Source organism: Trichomycterus rosablanca, chromosome 13 (assembly GCF_030014385.1).
Source record: "Trichomycterus rosablanca isolate fTriRos1 chromosome 13, fTriRos1.hap1, whole genome shotgun sequence".
Classification (NCBI taxonomy): Eukaryota; Metazoa; Chordata; class Actinopteri; order Siluriformes; family Trichomycteridae; genus Trichomycterus; species Trichomycterus rosablanca.
In genome coordinates this window covers 24583301-24602094 of record NC_086000.1, presented here as the reverse complement: position 1 = coordinate 24602094, position 18794 = coordinate 24583301, and the positions used below count along the sequence as shown (strand labels likewise).

Genomic DNA, 18794 nt, shown 5'->3' with positions numbered 1-18794 from the left:
TTCCTCACAGCTATATGTTTAATCCTAACTGCCAAGCAATTTTCTACAAATCTATATTTAGTATTCACCTCCACTGAAAACATACAAAATTCATAATTATCATGCTATTTTGTCTGTGTAGATCTAATAGATGCCATTTACCATCAATCAGTTAATGTGGACCTCATTATTATAATGAAAAGCTTTTAAAATTTTCAACAAAGCTTTTGAAATGTATCCCTGTCATTGTTGATGGATTTAGGTCATTCGTTTTAATAATTAAAGCCCTGTTGAGGCCAAATTATCACAAGATACCAGGTTTGCTGTGCAACATTACCTGAGATGGCAGAGTGGAAAGCTGTGTGAATATAATATAATAAATTATTGGACAGGAAAGTCTTATTACTTTCTTGTTGTGTTGTTTTAATACCAACATAATAATTAATCAAATTGTTACAATTTATTAAAGTATGAAATGAGATTATTTATTGTTATGTTCACTGTACACTTTTTGGATACGAGTACTGACGAGAACTAACTTTAAAGAAATTATATAACTTTACTTATTTCTCTTTTGTGACTTGCAGAAGAAGTAAACACATCTTTTTGAAATATGAAGCGTGCAAAGTTGCGTGGCTCCAAGGATGATGGGAAAGGCCAAGGTGAGACCAGCAGTGTATTTGAAATTCAGCATATCAGCATCAAAGAATGCAGTATTGAATTTGGTTTTATTTTTTCTTATGAACTTTACTTAATAATACTTATTTGGAAAGTTAAAGATAAATTAAAGGTATAAATTAAATTAAATGTAGTTGTCATTGTTAATTGTGATCACATGCTTATTTGTGAAAGGTTGTAAATGGGGTACAGAAATTTAAATGTCACCATATCAGTGATTGGTCTTGGCATTTAACAATCTAACAAAAGGGCAACCTAAACGTGAAAGTTATTTTCTCTTCATAATAAGCCAGATAAACAAAGTAGATTCCTAAAAGGTTACAGAAAAGCACTGTCATTGTTTTATGACAAAAGATCACATTTAACAAGTGAAAAGAAACACAAATTAAGTGCATTGGATCCCTTTAAATGTAAAAGTAAATACTAATAAATAATAATATAATTACAATGACTCATCATTCTGACAATTTGTAATTCAAGATGAGCCGGCCATTCTGGAGACAGAGGACTTGGACAGAAGGTTTGGCAGAGGACCAGACCCTGACACCGTCTCACTAGCCTCTGTTACTGCAGTAACAACTAATGTCTCTAACAAGAGGTGGGTGCCAATTTTCTGACACTGATATTTTGGCCTAAGTACAAATACTGAACATTAAATTGTTGGTGAAAGTTTGTCAAATATGTACATGATGTCGCTCAATTTATTTTAGATCTAAGCCTGACATCAAGATTGAACCCAGTGCTGGAAGGCTGATGGATTTCCAAGTATGTGATAATCACATATATTTACTGTACATTATTAACATTTTGTACCAATAGTCATTCAATAAATCTGGGTTGGACTCAGCTACACCACTTAACAACATATATTATTTAAAAATAAAACTTGCTCAGATGCAAAATTAAATGATTGAAACTGTCAAGTAAATTTCACCTCATACCTCTTATGATCAGTAAATCAACAAACTTTTATTATAGAACCTACATTGTTAGACACCCCATATGCCAAGCCCACCACCACTAGGATCTCAAGTTTACAAGTTTGAATCCCATTTGTGCTATAGACCTGGCTGGGCATCCAACAGACACAGCTAGCTGTGCCTGCTTGGGAGGTGAGGAGGGAGGTCAATGAGGTTTTACTTCCACAATGAAGTGTGGCCTCTGCTGTCTAGTCAAGGGATAGATGAATTTCACAGAAGCATAGCATGGCACTACGTGTGCAGTATGGCTCTCTGTGGTCCTCCACCTCAGGAAGTAAATAAGAGGTGGTTGGTGACTGCAAGTGTGTTGGAAATGGCGTGTGAGAATCTGCAGCTCCTCTCAGTCAGTGCAATAGGAAATTGAAACGAGATATTAAAATCAACTAGTTTGGGGAGATAATTGGGGGGGGTATTAAATAACTAATTTAAAATTTTAAACCCTTGAGATTATTTTGTATTTTAGTCCCATTAACAATTTCAAAGATGTAATTCTACTAACACTAGTAAAGGCTCCAACTTTAACTAAAATCTTACACATGTACTGTACATTTCTGCTTCTAAATATGCTTATTAATACTTTTCAGGTTAGTGTTACTGTTATTGAGGCCAGACAGCTAGTAGGATTGAACATGGATCCAGTAGTCTGTGTTGAAATTGGAGATGAGAAGAAGTACACCTCAATGAAGGAGTCAACCAACTGCCCTTACTACAATGAGGTAATATTGGCTATTTGGACAGCTTAATTGCACAATTTATAAAATCACAATATTCACAATGTTTAGAGGTCACACAAAAGTTTGTCTTGATTCTTATTTTTAGTACTTTGTCTTTGAGTTCCACGTTCCTCCTGATGTCATGTTTGACAAGGTCCTGAAGGTGTCGGTGAGTTCTCCTTTTTAACCATTTCAGATGCTGTTTACACTTCCCGATACAGATGACGGCTATTTATAACATAATATCTTTTTAGGTAATCCACTCTAAAAATCTTCTGCGAAGTGGAACAATGGTCGGGTCCTTCAAGATGGATGTGGGAACAGTTTATTCACAACCTGGTAACAAGCAAATGACTCACATCTTGTTGACATCTTTTTGAAAATACCTTAGCTGTGAAGCTTAGACACATCTGTCGTCTCATGTTTGCTTCTTAAGTTTTGCACTAGAGCTATAAGACCAATATTAGTAGCAAATAATGAAAGCCTGTGATCAAACATATTCCTGAAGCCAAAAGGTTAATGCTGCTAACTAATGATAGAAGTAAAGGGACATGAAGACGAATCAAGATTTAAATCAGCACCAAGTGTCATGTTTGTGCCAAAGTTAAAGTATGTTGTCTTGAAAAGATATATTGAGTTACACACAGCCTTGGTACCAACTTAAACAAATAAGCACCTGTTCACTCCTTGTTCAGTTTAATTTAGAGTTTATTTTTATTTTTCAAATGTACTAGGCTACAGTGAGTAATGATATGTAATGGATTTAGAAAGTATTCAGAACCCATGACTTTTTGCACATTATTGTGTTGTAGATTTAAATCTGATATATTTTGTATCTTCAGACATTAATCCACATTTAATAATCCATAATAATGAAGAAAAACCATGTTTTTAAACTGAAATCTCTTATTCACAAAAGTATTTGGATAATCTTATCCAAAATAAAGTTTACAGACCTGAATTGGGCAGTTTATCTTATTTCTTATGGCACATCCTCTCAAGCTCGATGTTTGATGGCAAACATTTGTAAACTGCAATTTTTAGGTCTCTCCACAGATGTGTAATAAGTCTGAGCTTTGGCTGGGCCACTCAATGGCTTTCAGAGGCCTCCCCAAAACCATTACAGTGTTTTTTTAGTGACCATTGGGTTTTTTTCTTACCTTACTGACCAAGACTCTTGTTGCCTGGATGCCCAATTTGACCAGACAGTTTTCTTTATCACAGTTATTAAGGTCAGTGCTGTCCCGGTAGGGAAGGAAACTGGAGTGCTTGGAGAAAAGATCAGATACAGTGAGTACATTAAAATAACATGTTTTTTTCTGTTACAGATCATCAGTTCTACCACAAATGGGCTGCTTTGTGTGATCCCGATGACATCACTGCAGGGCTTAAAGGCTATGTGAAATGTGACATTGCTGTGGTTACAAAGGGTGACAATATCAAAACTCCACACAAAGCCAACGAAACTGACGAGGATGATATTGAAGGGTATAAGGAATATTTTTCATACAAAGCGCGAAACAAATTGATAAATGATATTAAAGGATGATAAGAAAAACATATTTTTTTCTACTGGGCTATTTCAGTAACCTGCTGCTTCCAGAAGGAGTTCCTGCTGATCGTCAGTGGGCTCGATTCTATGTGAAAATTTATAGAGCTGAAGGCTTACCCAAGATGAACACCAGCATTATGGCCAATGTAAAAAAGGCTTTTATTGGAGAGAATAAAGATTTGTTAGATCCATACGTTCAGGTGCAATTTGCAGGTCAAAAGGTGAGCTGTTGATGACATTCCCTTGTCTATATTTTAGCTTTAGATTTGGGTGAATGGTGGCTCAGCGGTCTAATTGGGTTCAAATTAAACTGCCAAATCTACCTGGCTTTACACCCAAATAGGCACAATTTGCTGTGCCTGAGGGAGGGAGGTGTATGGGGCTTTTTTTGCTGCTATACAGTTGCGATCTCTGCTGTCTGGTTAAGGCACCTGCACTAGTGATACATTTGCAGAGAACAAGATAATTATAGTAGGGGGGGAGGATTTGGCAATTAGTTTAGAAGGACATTAAGGAAAAATGCAGTTGTGTGTTTAGTCTTGAGTTTACACATTTTTGTACTTTTGTAGGGCAAAACCAATGTCCAGAAGAGCTGCTATGAACCAATCTGGAATGAACAGATCATTTTCACTGAACAATTCCCACCATTGTGCAAGCGCATGAAGATCCAAATACGAGATGCAGACAAAGTAAATGATGTGGCGCTAGGAACACATTTCATTGACCTTCGAAAGATCTCAAATGATGGTGATAAAGGTAAATATTTCAGTTCTGTTTAATCAGTGTATGCAGTAGTTGGATATTTTGTTATATCAGATACACAGATTTACAAAACTAGGCCATCATGTTAACATCACCTTGATTTTATTTGAAAACCATGGGCATTTAAATGACATTGGCCTATATATTTGCTGCCATAACAGTTCCACTCTTATTGAAACACTTTCCATACATTTTATTCACTTTTATTTTATACAATACTGTGTTGTGGATAAGGTAAAGTCAGAGGTTTGTACAGGCATGTCATTTCCAACTAAACTAAATGTTTGTTTATGACCATATAAATGCAAGCCACTTTTCAGAAGGACAGTGTTTGTGCTGACATTGTCTTTTAACATGCTTTTAATAATATTTGGTTGTGGGAAAATAAATAACAGGGTTAATTGATTGTATAGATGTTATTTACCTGTCAGCTAAAATAGTCATACTCAGAAGTACAAATAAAATACAAAAAATAGAATTAAATTAAAGGATTTTTTACTTTTTTTTTTATCAGGGTTTCTCCCCACACTGGGGCCGGCCTGGGTAAACATGTATGGTTCAACACGGAGCTACACCCTAATGGATGAGTATCAGGATCTGAATGAGGGAGTGGGAGAGGGGGTTTCATTTCGTGCCCGTCTTCTGATCAGCTTGGCCATGGAGATATTGGACACATCATCCCCAGAGATAACAAGCTCTACTGAGGTTCAAGTAGAAGGGGTGCCCAACATTTCTGAGGTAAGTTAACTAGACATAACTATGAAATAACCTTTAATTATTGATAATTGTTGTATAGAAAGTATTTTCCATTACTCATGTTGTTCAATTGTAGTCATTAACAAAGTACTAATATAGGCGCTCAGGTGACGCAGTGGTAAAAAACACACTAGCAAACCAGAGCTGACATCTCAAACTTGCCGGTTTGAATCTCAGCTCTGCAGGTCAGATCAGGGTGTGCCTCTCCGTACACAAAGCTTATCCACATATGAACTCACCTCGTGCAGGTGAAAAGATGCAGTCGGCTACTGCAAATTGATAAATCCAGGTAAAAATGTAAATGTCTCAATATCTATGTGAATTCAGACATATGATATATAAATCTGTATAAATCAAAATCTACACTAGTTAAAACACATTTATGTTTATTTATATTTACAACTACCCATAATAATTAGGGAAAATTAATAATTTTTTCTTTTTAATACCAAATTACAGAATGCCACTGGAAAAATTGACGAATTCTTTCTGTTTGGAGCATTTCTGGAAGCAACCATGATTGACAGAAAGATTGGCGATAAGCCCATTAACTTTGAAGTTACAATCGGTAAAGTACAACACAAAAATGTTGCAATTCAAAATTAAACAAAATATGTACAAAAGCTAAAACTTTTATTGTCCTGTCCATTTTATACTAGGAAATTATGGAAGTGAGGTTGATATTCCTACCAAACCAAAAACAAAGAAGTCAAAAAAGGGTGAAGGTGATGAGGAGTCTGAACTAATCCAAGGTTCCAGTGATGAAGAAGTGGAGACTGATGGACAGCTATCATCAGTCTCCACCACACCACCAATGAAACCAGTCATCACTGACAGGTGTGTGAGTTTACCTAGTGACTCTAATGTAACTCCATGTTTTTTTTATTCTTGTAGTGACTTTAATGAGAGTTCATGCATTTGGTAAGAATTCTGTATTTGAAATTAATTTCACAGGAACTATTTTCACCTCCCATATTTTGAGAGAAAGCCATGTATCTATATAAAGAGCTGGTGGCAGGACCAACGAAGAAGACAATACAATTCCAACATAATAGACCACATTGCAGATAAATTGGTAGGTGATACATTTTAATAATAATGATACATACAGTGTATCACAAAAGTGAGTACACCCCTCACATTTCTGCAGATATTTAAGTATATCTTTTCATGGGACAACACTGACAAAATGACACTTTGACACAATGAAAAGTAGTCTGTGTGCAGCTTATATAACAGTGTAAATTTATTCTTCCCTCAAAATAACTCAATATACAGCCATTAATGTCTAAACCACCGGCAACAAAAGTGAGTACACCCCTTATTGAAAGTTCCTGAAGTGTCAATATTTTGTGTGGCCATCATTATTTCCCAGAACTGCCTTAACTCTCCTGGGCATGGAGTTTACCAGAGCTTCACAGGTTGCCACTGGAATGCTTTTCCACTCCTCCATGACGACATCACGGAGCTGGCGGATATTCGAGACTTTGCGCTCCTCCACCTTCCGCTTGAGGATGCCCCAAAGATGTTCTATTGGGTTTAGGTCTGGAGACATGCTTGGCCAGTCCATCACCTTTACCCTCAGCCTCTTCAATAAAGCAGTGGTCGTCTTAGAGGTGTGTTTGGGGTCATTATCATGCTGGAACACTGCCCTGCGACCCAGTTTCCGGAGGGAGGGGATCATGCTCTGCTTCAGTATTTCACAGTACATATTGGAGTTCATGTGTCCCTCAATGAAATGTAACTCCCCAACACCTGCTGCACTCATGCAGCCCCAGACCATGGCATTCCCACCACCATGCTTGACTGTAGGCATGACACACTTATCTTTGTACTCCTCACCTGATTGCCGCCACACATGCTTGAGACCATCTGAACCAAACAAATTAATCTTGGTCTCATCAGACCATAGGACATGGTTCCAGTAATCCATGTCCTTTGTTGACATGTCTTCAGCAAACTGTTTGCAGGCTTTCTTGTGTAGAGACTTCAGAAGAGGCTTCCTTCTGAGGTGACAGCCATGCAGACCAATTTGATGTAGTGTGCGGCGTATGGTCTGAGCACTGACAGGCTGACCCCCCACCTTTTCAATCTCTGCAGCAATGCTGACAGCACTCCTGCGCCTATCTTTCAAAGACAGCAGTTGGATGTGACGCTGAGCACGTGCACTCAGCTTCTTTGGACGACCAACGTGAGGTCTGTTCTGAGTGGACCCTGCTCTTTTAAAACGCTGGATGATCTTGGCCACTGTGCTGCAGCCCAGTTTCAGGGTGTTGGCAATCTTCTTGTAGCCTTGGCCATCTTCATGTAGCGCAACAATTCGTCTTTTAGGATCCTCAGAGAGTTCTTTGCCATGAGGTGCCATGTTGGAACTTTCAGTGACCAGTATGAGAGTGTGTGAGAGCTGTACTACTAAATTGAACACACCTGCTCCCTATGCACACCTGAGACCTAGTAACACTAACAAATCACATGACATTTTGGAGGGAAAATGACAAGCAGTGCTCAATTTGGACATTTAGGGGTGTAGTCTCTTCGGGGTGTACTCACTTTTGTTGCCGGTGGTTTAGACATTAATGGCTGTATATTGAGTTATTTTGAGGGAAGAATAAATTTACACTGTTATATAAGCTGCACACAGACTACTTTTCATTGTGTCAAAGTGTCATTTTGTCAGTGTTGTCCCATGAAAAGATATACTTAAATATCTGCAGAAATGTGAGGGGTGTACTCACTTTTGTGATACACTGTACATATCTTTTTTTAATGATTTATATAATAATAATAATAATAATAATGATGTACAGTAGATAACACTGTATAATGATTTCTTGCTATATTACTAGTGTTGAAAGTGTCAAATTCATTTTGGTGTTTTCTTTGACTTACAAAGGAAGAGGGGCTCAATGATGTTCAGGAGATCATTAAAACTGAGAAAGCTTTTCCCGAGCGCAGACTCAGAGGTGTTCTGGAGGAATTAAGCAATGGCTGCAGGTTTGAAACTATTTTATCATAATGTTTAAGTTAGTATGGTCAACCAAGTCCTATTCTATTCTCTTCCTTACTATCTGACAGTTGGGCAGTTTCCCAACTAGTGCTAGTTTCCCTACAAATCCTGGTAACTTACTGCTGTCCTTCAGCAGGGAAACTGCCCAAATGTCATATAGTAAGGGATTGAATTGGGCACACCTGGCCTAAAAGCCAAACAAATCACACAGTACCAAATTATTTTATAATCCCTATGATTTTCAACTGCTAAAAACATGTTATTATCTTTCAGTAATTTTCTATCACTGGCAAACAAGGACCAAACCCAGATAGGGCTAACAAAGCTGGATCGGGAGAGAGTGAAATTATGCATGTGGGAGCTGGTACGTTCTTTAAAACTGATGTAGAAATGAAGACCTTTAAGATTTCATATTGTAGATGTTTTCTTTGGGATTGTCTTTAAGCTTTTGAACTATATCCCTAGGAAAACATGGGCCAACAAGCAAAAGCAATGCGATCTCAGGTGAAAAAGAAAACTGTCAAGGATAAAGTCAAACTGACACAAAACTTCCTCCAGAAACTGAGATTCTTGTCTGATGAGGTAAAATAATTTAAAAAAAAAACTTTTATAAACGACTTACCTAGGTAATTAGTCTAACCTTAAAATAACCTTTTTCATTACAGCCTCAACACAGTGTTCCAGATGTTTACATTTGGATGGTAAGCAATGGCAAGCGCATTGCCTATGCTAGAGTACCATCTAAAGACATTCTCTTTTCTAACATCGAGGAGGAAACTGGGAAAGACTGTGCAAAAGTCAAGACCATTTTTTTCAAGGTACGATCCAATTTAATATAATGTAAGTTAAATAGCTTTGTTTTATTCTTAATGAAAATGGCAATAACGTTGCAATACATTTCTTTAGCTCCCAGGTAAAAAGAGCTTTGGGCCAGCAGGCTGGACTGTGCAAGCCAAGACAGAGATGTACCTCTGGCTAGGCTTAAACAAGCATCGCAAAGACTTCCTAAATGGACTACCGAATGGATTTGAGGAAAACAAGGCAGTCAAAGGGCCTGGCATGCACTCATCGCCACCTATCAGCCTGATCTACACAAGTAAAATAAACTTACTTGAATAACAAAAAATTTTAAGGTAAAATCAAATGTAAGTTATTGTTGTTTTAACTATTTTTGATGTAACAGTGAAGCAGATCTTCCAGCTGAGGGTACACATGTACCAGGCAAGAAGCTTGTTTGCAGCAGACAGCACAGGTCTGTCAGACCCATTTGCCAGAGTTTTCTTCTCTACTCACAGCCAGGTCACTGAGGTAAGAGTCTACTAACCACAATAAAAGTTGATACATTCATTTTCACTATTCAATACATCCTGAACAATGAGACACCTAAGATGCACATACACTGCAAAGTATATTTTTTTTTATGCAAAATTATAATGCAGTAATAACCTGGTAAATATCATCAAACATTTTTGGCACAACATACTGTACACATATGTTGTGAATTTCACCACAGGAATTGAAATCACACACCAATCACAGTCCACCTTATATAGCATGTTCATTTTTAATGCATCTATAAAAAAAAACTTGTGATACTCTTCTCAGATTGTCAATGAGACCCTCTGTCCAACATGGGATCAACTTCTAGTATTTGACAATGTTGAGCTGTATGGTGAGGCCGGTGAACTGAGGGATGATCCTCCAATTATTGTAATTGAGATCTATGATCAGGACAGTATGGTAAGCAAGTAAATATTACACAAATTGTTGATACCCTGCGTAGATTTTGTACATTCACAGAGTGAATTCTGATATTTTTTTAGGGCAAAGCTGATTTCATGGGAAGAACTTTTGCAAAGCCAACAACAAAGATGTCAGATGAGCATTATGGGCCACCACGATTTCCTCCTCAGCTAGAATATTATCAAGTGTACCGTGGAAACTGCACTGCTGGTGAAATGCTTGCTGCTTTTGAACTGTTGCAGGTAACATTAATACAGCAAATACATATTAAGTATTTGAATTGTATTTATGCAATCTAAAATAACAGAAAACTATTTACAACTAATATTTCAGATTGGACCAGGTGGAAAGGCTGATCTTCCTCCCATAGATGGACCCACAGATATGGACCGTGGTCCGATACTGCCCGTCCCTATAGGCATAAGACCGGTTCTGAGCAAATACCGCATTGAGGTAAAAAGCTCCTCTTTACATGCAAACGAGTGACTGATGTAATGGCAAGTTAACATACAGTGTAAACCAAACAAACTTATTAAAATTCATCATGTCTCCACAGGTTTTGTTCTGGGGCCTGAGGGATCTGAAGAGAGTAAACCTTGCTCAAGTTGACAGACCCCGTGTAGACATTGAATGTGCTGGAAAGGGGATTCAGTCAGCTCTGATTGCTAATTACAATAAAAATCCCAATTTTAGCACCCTGGTCAAGTGGTTTGAAGTGGTAAGTTTTAATGACAACTGAAATTAAATATAGATTACACGCAGTTCCACTGTGTCGCCCTTGATGAAGTTCATGGGCTAATTAGTGATAAGCTAAACATCCTTTTTATGTTGATTTAATTGTGTTGTAGTAAAAGAAAATATCAGAGAAGTAGCCCAATACTGAAGCTGACAACACATGCACTACAGAATAGCGTTTTTTAAAATAATACACAGTTCTACAATTATTACATATACTTTATAAGAACATCATTATTTTATAGGATCTGCCTGAGAATGAGCTTCTCCATCCTCCCCTTAACATTCGAGTGGTGGACTGCAGAGCTTTTGGACGTTATACACTAGTTGGCTCTCATGCTGTTACGTCACTGCGCAAGTTTATCTACAGACCAACAGACAAGACTGTCAACAACTGGTCTGCTATGGGTGGGTACTCTCAGACCAGAATCAATGTTTAAATGAAGTTATACTGTAAAATCATTGCCTTTAAAGCAGTCTCCCACAATTCAGGGAAAAAAATCCTACTACATTCATTGATCATGTTGAAAAAACTATTCCATCTATTTTATATATCATGACATTTTGTATTTGATCTACAGAGGAAATTGTGATACATACCGAACCGGAGCCTGCTGTAAAGAAGATGGAGACGATGGTCAAACTTGACTCAGTATGTCCTAGATACTGTGCATTAACTACTGATTTTTATTCTGTTAATAAAACAGACCTTCACAAATAGCAAGATGCCTTACTTTTCTAATTTTTCCCAACAGGCATCTGATGCAGTTGTTAAGATTGATATGGTAAGTATTACTTTACAAGTAGTATATTAAGGTATCTCTCAAGACTGCATAGCTTTCACACCCAGTGAAATATGAAATACGAAAGGAATTCTTTTTCTTTTGACTGTTTCCTTATTTTAAAGGTCGCCACAACAGATCATTTGGTCTGTATACTTGATTTGGCACAGTTTTTACCCTGGATGCAACCTCCCCCACCCCATTTTTATCCAGACTTGGATTAAACCAACACGGATAGAGCACTAACAAGTGCACCTTTTAATGGCTATGCTGTTGGCCTATCTCACCCTCTAAACATTGCCTATCATGTCTGTGTACACACCCAACCGGCCAATTGCACCACTCATATTCAAACATCAGATCTTAGCAGCAAAGGGCTTGTGTGTTTTACCGCTGCGCCACCCAAGCTAATATGAAACTAAAGATCCAAACATTTTCCAAACTAAATTCCATAAATGAAAAAATATATCCAATAAACTTTGGGGGTTGTGTAAAAGTTAAGGTACAACTTGAGGTAAAATGTAAATAATTAGTTTGAAAATGTAGATGCAAAACACATGGTTGATTGTAAAGAGTAACTGTGTGAAGTTTATGGTAGTTTCTTCTTTAATAATAGCCTGATGATGACAAAGATAGTAAAGGAAAGAAGAAGAGGAAGAAAGGGGAAGAGGTTGAGGAAGAACAGCTTGATGAGAGCATGTTGGACTGGTGGTCCAAATACTTTGTTTCAATCGAAACACTGATGGAGGTAAACACCTTAACAGAATTTTATTCTTTAATAAACATGTTGCTTTCAGTTATATTAAATCTGGATGGCATTTTTTGTAGATTTTTTTTGTTTTACAATAAGGATGTGTTTTGTACTATGTAGATAATAAAAGCACAAGAGGCTGAAAAAGTTGATACAGAGGAAAAAGAAGACCTGGATGCAGATGGAGGTAAATAAAGAAACATTATCGTTATGAAATTTGTTAATAGTGGGAAACTGCAAGTCAGGCCTCAGCAACATCATGGTGATCTGTGGCAATGAGTCTAGGGGTGGGAAGAAATGCATTTTAGTATATTTCTCTCTATACATTTTCCCATTAAACCATTTTATTCAAATTTTAAAATAAAGATTTTAAAAACCTAAATGAAAAAGCCAAAGATCGGAAGAAAAAGAAATAAATATAAATATAAATATGTAAAGGTATTTATACTTGGATACTTGGCTGCAAGGTGAAAACGTTTTTATATTAATTCTGAAAAAAGATTTGCAGATTTAATATTGGCATATTGCCTTATTCTAAAAATAATATTAATAATAAAAAAAATGATGTGTGTTTGATCACTCTGCCTCTTCTTCCCTTCTAACCTTCTAATCTAACTAGATATCAAGCCGGATGCAAAAGGAAACAAAAAGAAAAAGGGAAAAGCCAAGGATAAGAACAAAGCAATGCCAGGGGAGGGATTACCTGAAAAGAAAAAGCCCAAAATTGAGGAGCTGAAGGTAAATGATAGCCTGTAGTTCATAGTTTTAGTTGCAAAATAATTTTCTGCTCTATGATCTTTAGGAAAATGAAAGAAATATTGAACCCCCCACTTTAAAAAGTGTTATAGTGATGTGTATAGAATTTACAAATATGTATGTTTAGTATTAGCCAGCACTTTTAGGTTTGCTGTGATGTTGGGTGCCTATGTCAGGTGACTATGTGTTTACCCATGTTGTTACCACACTTTAGGTCATAAAGACAAACTTTAGGTTATAGACTAGCAGAGGTTTTAAGATCAGCAATATTATGTAGGGATTGATTTATCATGGCAGTACTAACAAAATACCTTCTACTGTAAAATACTACATCATTCATTTTCTTTGTTTATTTTCTGTATTATTAAACTGAAAAAGACTTAATTTAAAGCAAAATCCAGCCTTGTATGAATGTTTTGAGTTATAAATCCTTTTTTCTTTGTGGGGTTGAATATTTCTGCAACTAAATATTCAGGACAAAAGTAATGAGTAATTCTTAGAGTGCTTATTAATGTTTTAGAAAGTATTAAATAAGAATATCTTAAAAAGTGACTTTGTTTCTTAACAGGTGTACAACAGAGAGCTAGAGAATGAATTTAATTACTTTGAAGACTGGCTCCACACGTTCAACCTTTATAGAGGAAAGAGTGGGGATGATGATGAACAAAATACAGATGAGGACAGACTCATTGGCAAATTCAAAGTAAGGACAGTAAATGATCAAGTTTGCTGAGTTCACACTGAAGTATGAATGTGTGAAATGGGACTTTTTTTTATTGCAGGGCTCTTTGTGTATGTACAAAGTGTCAGATGATATGAGTAGAGAAATGGGAATCGATTCCAACATGGGCATGTTTCAAAACATTCCACACAACGACCCAATCAGCGTTTTAGTTCGAGTTTATGTCATACGGGTATGTATGAACAGATGAAAGAACATGTTTACATTGTTACTGTTAATGGGTATTAATCATACACAATGTTTGGTAATCATCTTTCATACATTTTAATCTGAATTTGTTCTAGGCAACAGACCTGCACCCTGCAGATATAAATGGAAAAGCAGATCCATATATCGCCATTAAGCTAGGAAAGTCAGAGATCAAAGACAAAGAAAACTACATCTCTAAACAACTAAATCCTTTGTTTGGCAAGTAAGTTCATGGTGACATTTAACTATATTTATGTAAATTGATTTATAATATCAATATTTAAATATGATGTTTAATTATGCAGCCAGATATTAAATTGGTTTAAAACAATGCTAAAAGTAAACTTTATATTCTCAATTATCCTAGATCATTTGACATCGAGGCAACATTTCCGATGGACTCCACCCTCACTGTTTCCATCTATGACTGGGATTTGGTTGGCACTGATGACCTAATTGGGGAGACAAAACTTGACCTTGAGAACCGTTACTACAGCAAGCACAGGGCTACATGCAGTATCACATCAAGCTATGCAGTGTAAGTGCTTCTGTTTCAACACAACTGCGTTAGCCAAAGGTTTAGTCAATGTTCACAGAATGATATTTACCTGATTTAAAAAAATAATTTAACATTAGTGTAGTGTATATTAATAATACAGTGAAAAAACAGCTGTTTTATTTACCCATTTTATCTATTTGTCTTGGTAGTTATGGCTACAATGTATGGAGAGATCCGATGAAGCCAACTCACATTCTATCAAAACTCTGTAAGGATGGTAAATTAGATACACCCCAATATGGTCCTGGAGGAAGAGTGAAGGTGGCAAACCGAGTTTATACAGGACCAACTGAAATTGAGGATGAAAATGGTATGATTTTTTTATTATTATAAATTGAGGTACAATGTGGCTTTTAAATTTATTCTTTCTTTAACCCATATTGCAAATTTACCCTTACTGCAAATTTACAAAGTACACTTTTACTGTTTTATTGTACTAGCCTGGCTGACTTAGTCTGGTAAAGTAATACTAGACTGAAAAACTGTAAATGGCTTTCAAGTGGTGTGGTAGCACTAGCATCCACAGATCACAAGTTTAATCAAAACAATGTCATAAGTATTTGTGGCAAAAGTCCTTGAGGGCACAGACTTAGCTCTCTGTTTGGAAAGTAGGACATATCTGTATCTCTTTGCAATCAAACAGCAGCAATTAACACATAAAAAAATTATAAGAAGTACAAAACATTAAACACTGACGGATTTTGACAGATTGTCCAGCATTGCCCAAATGATATTAAATGACAAACTCCCCATCTAATAAAACTACATCGAAGTGATATACAGGCTAAAATTACAGCATAGCCGTTAATTATTATTACGTCCAAAGGCTATTCTAAAAAACAGTGTTTAGTGGTGAATAATTAGAATATTCTCTGACAGGTCTCAAAAAACAGACAGATGAGCACCTTGCTCTAGCGGTTCTTAATCACTGGGAGGACATTCCACGAGTGGGCTGCAAACTTGTTCCTGAACATGTAGAAACAAGACCTCTACTGAACCCTGATAAACCCGGCATTGAGCAGGTCAGTTGGCCAAAAATGTTTTTGCAGTTGAAGGTGTCTGATGGTCATGAGTTATGAGAATTATAAATTTCTTAATGATTTGCTTAATTGATTTTGTGTAGGGGAGAATTGAGATGTGGGTGGACATGTTTCCAAAAGATATGCCAGCACCAGGACCCGCCCTTGATATTTCACCACGGAAACCAAAGAAGTAGAATGCACACATTTGAATAATGTTTAAACAATATTTACATATAAATAATATATATTTACATATAATGAATCGCTTTTAAGTGCCATTTATTTTTTCGACAGATTTGAACTCAGGGTAATAGTCTGGAATACGGATGAAGTTGTTCTGGAGGACGATGATATATTCACAGGAGAAAAGTCCAGTGATATTTTTGTTAGAGGGTACAATACCTTTGCTATTAATCATGATAATTGTACAAACCCCATTTCCAGAAAAGTAATTGTACCTTCATACCTTCAATATGAGAAAATTCTACCTTGCATTTGTTTCAGATGGCTTAAAGGACAACAAGAAGACAAGCAGGACACAGATGTCCACTATCACTCACTAACAGGAGAGGGTAACTTCAACTGGCGATTTATTTACCCCTTCGATTACCTAATGGCTGAAGAGAAAATTGTCATCTCAAAGAAAGAGTCTATGTTTTCATGGGATGAGACAGAGTACAAGATCCCGGCTCGTCTTAATATTCAAGTCTGGGATGCAGATCATTTCTCTGCGGATGATTTCCTGGGTGAGATACTCCCTGTTCTCTTTTATATTGTGTCACTGATTGCACAGCATTTGCCACACAGACCACACTTTTTATTATAAATTATTTTTTTATGTGTTCCATATAGGTGCGATTGAACTAGACCTGAACAGATTTCCTCGTGGTGCAAAAACAGCGAAACAGTGCACACTCGACATGGTTCTCAATGAACAAGACATGCCAATGGTCAACATCTTCAAGCAGAAAAGAATTAAGGGCTGGTGGCCTTTTATAGCCAGGGATGAAAATGATGAGATGGAAATCACGGTATGTGAAGACTATATAAATTACAAACTACAAAAAAAGTTGAAAAAAACTGAAATTAATCTTTGGCTTATTAAAACTAGATTCTTTTCAAGCCTGGTTTAACACTTAGGTTTTGATTTTGTTTTAGGGGAAGGTAGAGGCAGAACTCCACCTCCTGACAGGTGAGGAAGCTGAAAAAAGTCCTGTTGGTGAAGGACGCAATGAGCCAGAGCCTCTGGAGAAACCCAAGTAAGAGTTTATAAAACATGTCAAAAACATTAAAAATGTTCCATTAAACATATCAGCTGAAACAGTAGACACCATTTCATAATTGTATTCAAAACATTTATGAGTTAATTATTTAAAAGATGATACACTTACAAACATAACATTGTACAACAGCTGTATTCTACAGACTTTTTTCAGGCATTTCAGACTAGAAGCTATGTAGGAAGGGTGAACCTAATTAAAACTTTATAAAGTAACACAGACTTTACATAAAACCACCTAAAAATATTAAATATGCATACAAACTGGTAAATGAAGATTCATTTCTCATAAAGTGAATTTATACAGCAGTTATTCTTAATGGGCCAGTCATTCTAACTAGGCTTAAAAGAATAAAAAAAATAATTGTGGGAAACATTAAAATGCTTCTCGAAGGACAATTTATTTCTGCATCCTGCATCTGGATTTTTTCATCATACTTTGTATGGTAAGTATTACTCTATATGTAATGGTTATATTGTAACTATATTAATAGCATAAACATTTGATATAAAATATTGTGATAATTTTACACTGATGTAATAAAATACTGCATTCAAAATAAAACATCTATATGTCTGATATATTTTGAACTAAACATTTCAAAACATTATAAGAAACAATAAGAAACTCTTATTAACTTTTTGTACAATATGCACTATAATTGTTGCTAAATGTGCAGATCCTTGCTGTAAAAATCAGCTATTAGAAAATGCACTTGGATTTGTTATTAAAAAATAATTACAGATTAACTGTTTGTTAAATAACAGCTACACTATATGGACAAAAGTATTAGGACACCCCCCAAAGTTAAATTCGTTTATGTGGACACAAAATTAAATGTATGTGTTTAAGTCACTAACAGGTGTAAAAATATGTCAAGGAAATTATATTATTCCAGCTTCACAGCAACAAGGGAAGACCCTTTTCTATTTCAGCATGACTGTGCCATTGTGCACATAGCAAAATCTATAAAGACATTAAGAAAAGCTGGGTGTTGGTAAAACACGCTAGCCCACCAGTGCTGAGATTTCAAAAACTCAAGCTCTCTCAGCTCTGCTATTAGTCAGCCTGGGATCTACACAGACACATGATGGCTGTGTGTCTGTAGGGGGAGGGACAATGGCTCTTGGCAACGGCCGTCCTCGGGGTGGAATGTCCAACAAGCTCATTGTCAGGTGTCCAAATACTTTTGGCCATAAAGTGTACATTAAAAGCTTATGCAGAGACAGCCATAACACTGAACAATGTCTATATAACAACTCAGCATTTTTATATTGCCACATTAAACTAAAATATACTAATTAATTAAACTAAATAATTAAAAACTGATCCATAATAACTGCATTCTAACTGACTTTTCTTTTTTTCTACAGCCGTCCTGATACAACATTCTTGTGGTTCATCAGTCCATTAAAAGCAATTCGATATCTCATCTGCAACAACTACAAGTGGCTGATCATCAAAATAGTGGTGGCTCTGCTGATTCTAGCAATGCTAGGCCTATTTATTTACAGCATGCCGGGGTACATGGTGAAAAAGCTACTCGGAGCTTAAATGGCACTTTAAACTGACTTTAACTTCTGTGATTTAGTAGAAGTAGTACAAATAGGATCTATCTCTGACATGGTAAAAATATGTTTTGCATATTGTTTGATACAAAACAGCTACTTGCCCCTTTTAAATAGTAACCAAATATTACAATGGGATTTTAGAGTTATACCTCTGATTTGTTTACTTACTTTCTACTTAAACATAGATGCTAATAGGTTTAGGAGGTAATGGTGGTTCTTATACAGCTAAATCTGAAA

At 36.3% G+C, this 18794-nt stretch overlaps 1 protein-coding gene across 2 annotated transcripts; it reads left to right on the top strand.

Moving 5' to 3' along the window:
- Positions 1–592: 592 nt before the first annotated feature.
- On the top strand, positions 593–18540 carry LOC134325821 (otoferlin). 2 transcript variants are annotated; one of them, XM_063008061.1, is made up of 41 exons: positions 593–641; positions 1138–1255; positions 1368–1422; positions 2222–2353; positions 2457–2519; positions 2605–2689; positions 3679–3838; positions 3937–4123; positions 4472–4658; positions 5179–5402; positions 5880–5988; positions 6080–6257; positions 6375–6495; positions 8314–8414; positions 8701–8791; positions 8893–9009; positions 9093–9245; positions 9334–9523; positions 9611–9735; positions 10033–10167; positions 10251–10412; positions 10504–10623; positions 10727–10888; positions 11151–11313; positions 11487–11557; positions 11661–11690; positions 12304–12435; positions 12559–12625; positions 13079–13176; positions 13763–13897; positions 13977–14108; positions 14221–14348; positions 14493–14663; positions 14834–14994; positions 15564–15706; positions 15808–15896; positions 16001–16099; positions 16211–16452; positions 16559–16737; positions 16865–16965; positions 18360–18540. In XM_063008061.1, exons 1-41 carry the CDS (start codon positions 593–595, stop codon positions 18538–18540), a joined length of 5346 nt encoding a protein of 1781 aa, XP_062864131.1. The 2 variants fall into 2 exon arrangements, with proteins under 2 accessions (XP_062864131.1, XP_062864130.1); XM_063008060.1 differs by having other exon boundaries at positions 13058–13176.
- The last annotated feature ends 254 nt before the right edge of the window (positions 18541–18794 follow it).

What these genes read in the sequence shown, in the direction of transcription:
- LOC134325821 (XM_063008060.1), top strand. Translation starts at nt 593, where the DNA reads ATGAAGCGTGCAAAGTTGCGTGGCTCCAAGGATGATGGGAAAGGCCAA. An exon ending in CAATCGAAACACTGATGGAG is followed by an intron (nt 12,436 to 12,558) that starts GTAAACACCTTA and finishes TGTACTATGTAG; the next exon opens with ATAATAAAAGCACAAGAGGC. An exon ending in AGTGATATTTTTGTTAGAGG is followed by an intron (nt 16,100 to 16,210) that starts GTACAATACCTT and finishes CATTTGTTTCAG; the next exon opens with ATGGCTTAAAGGACAACAAG.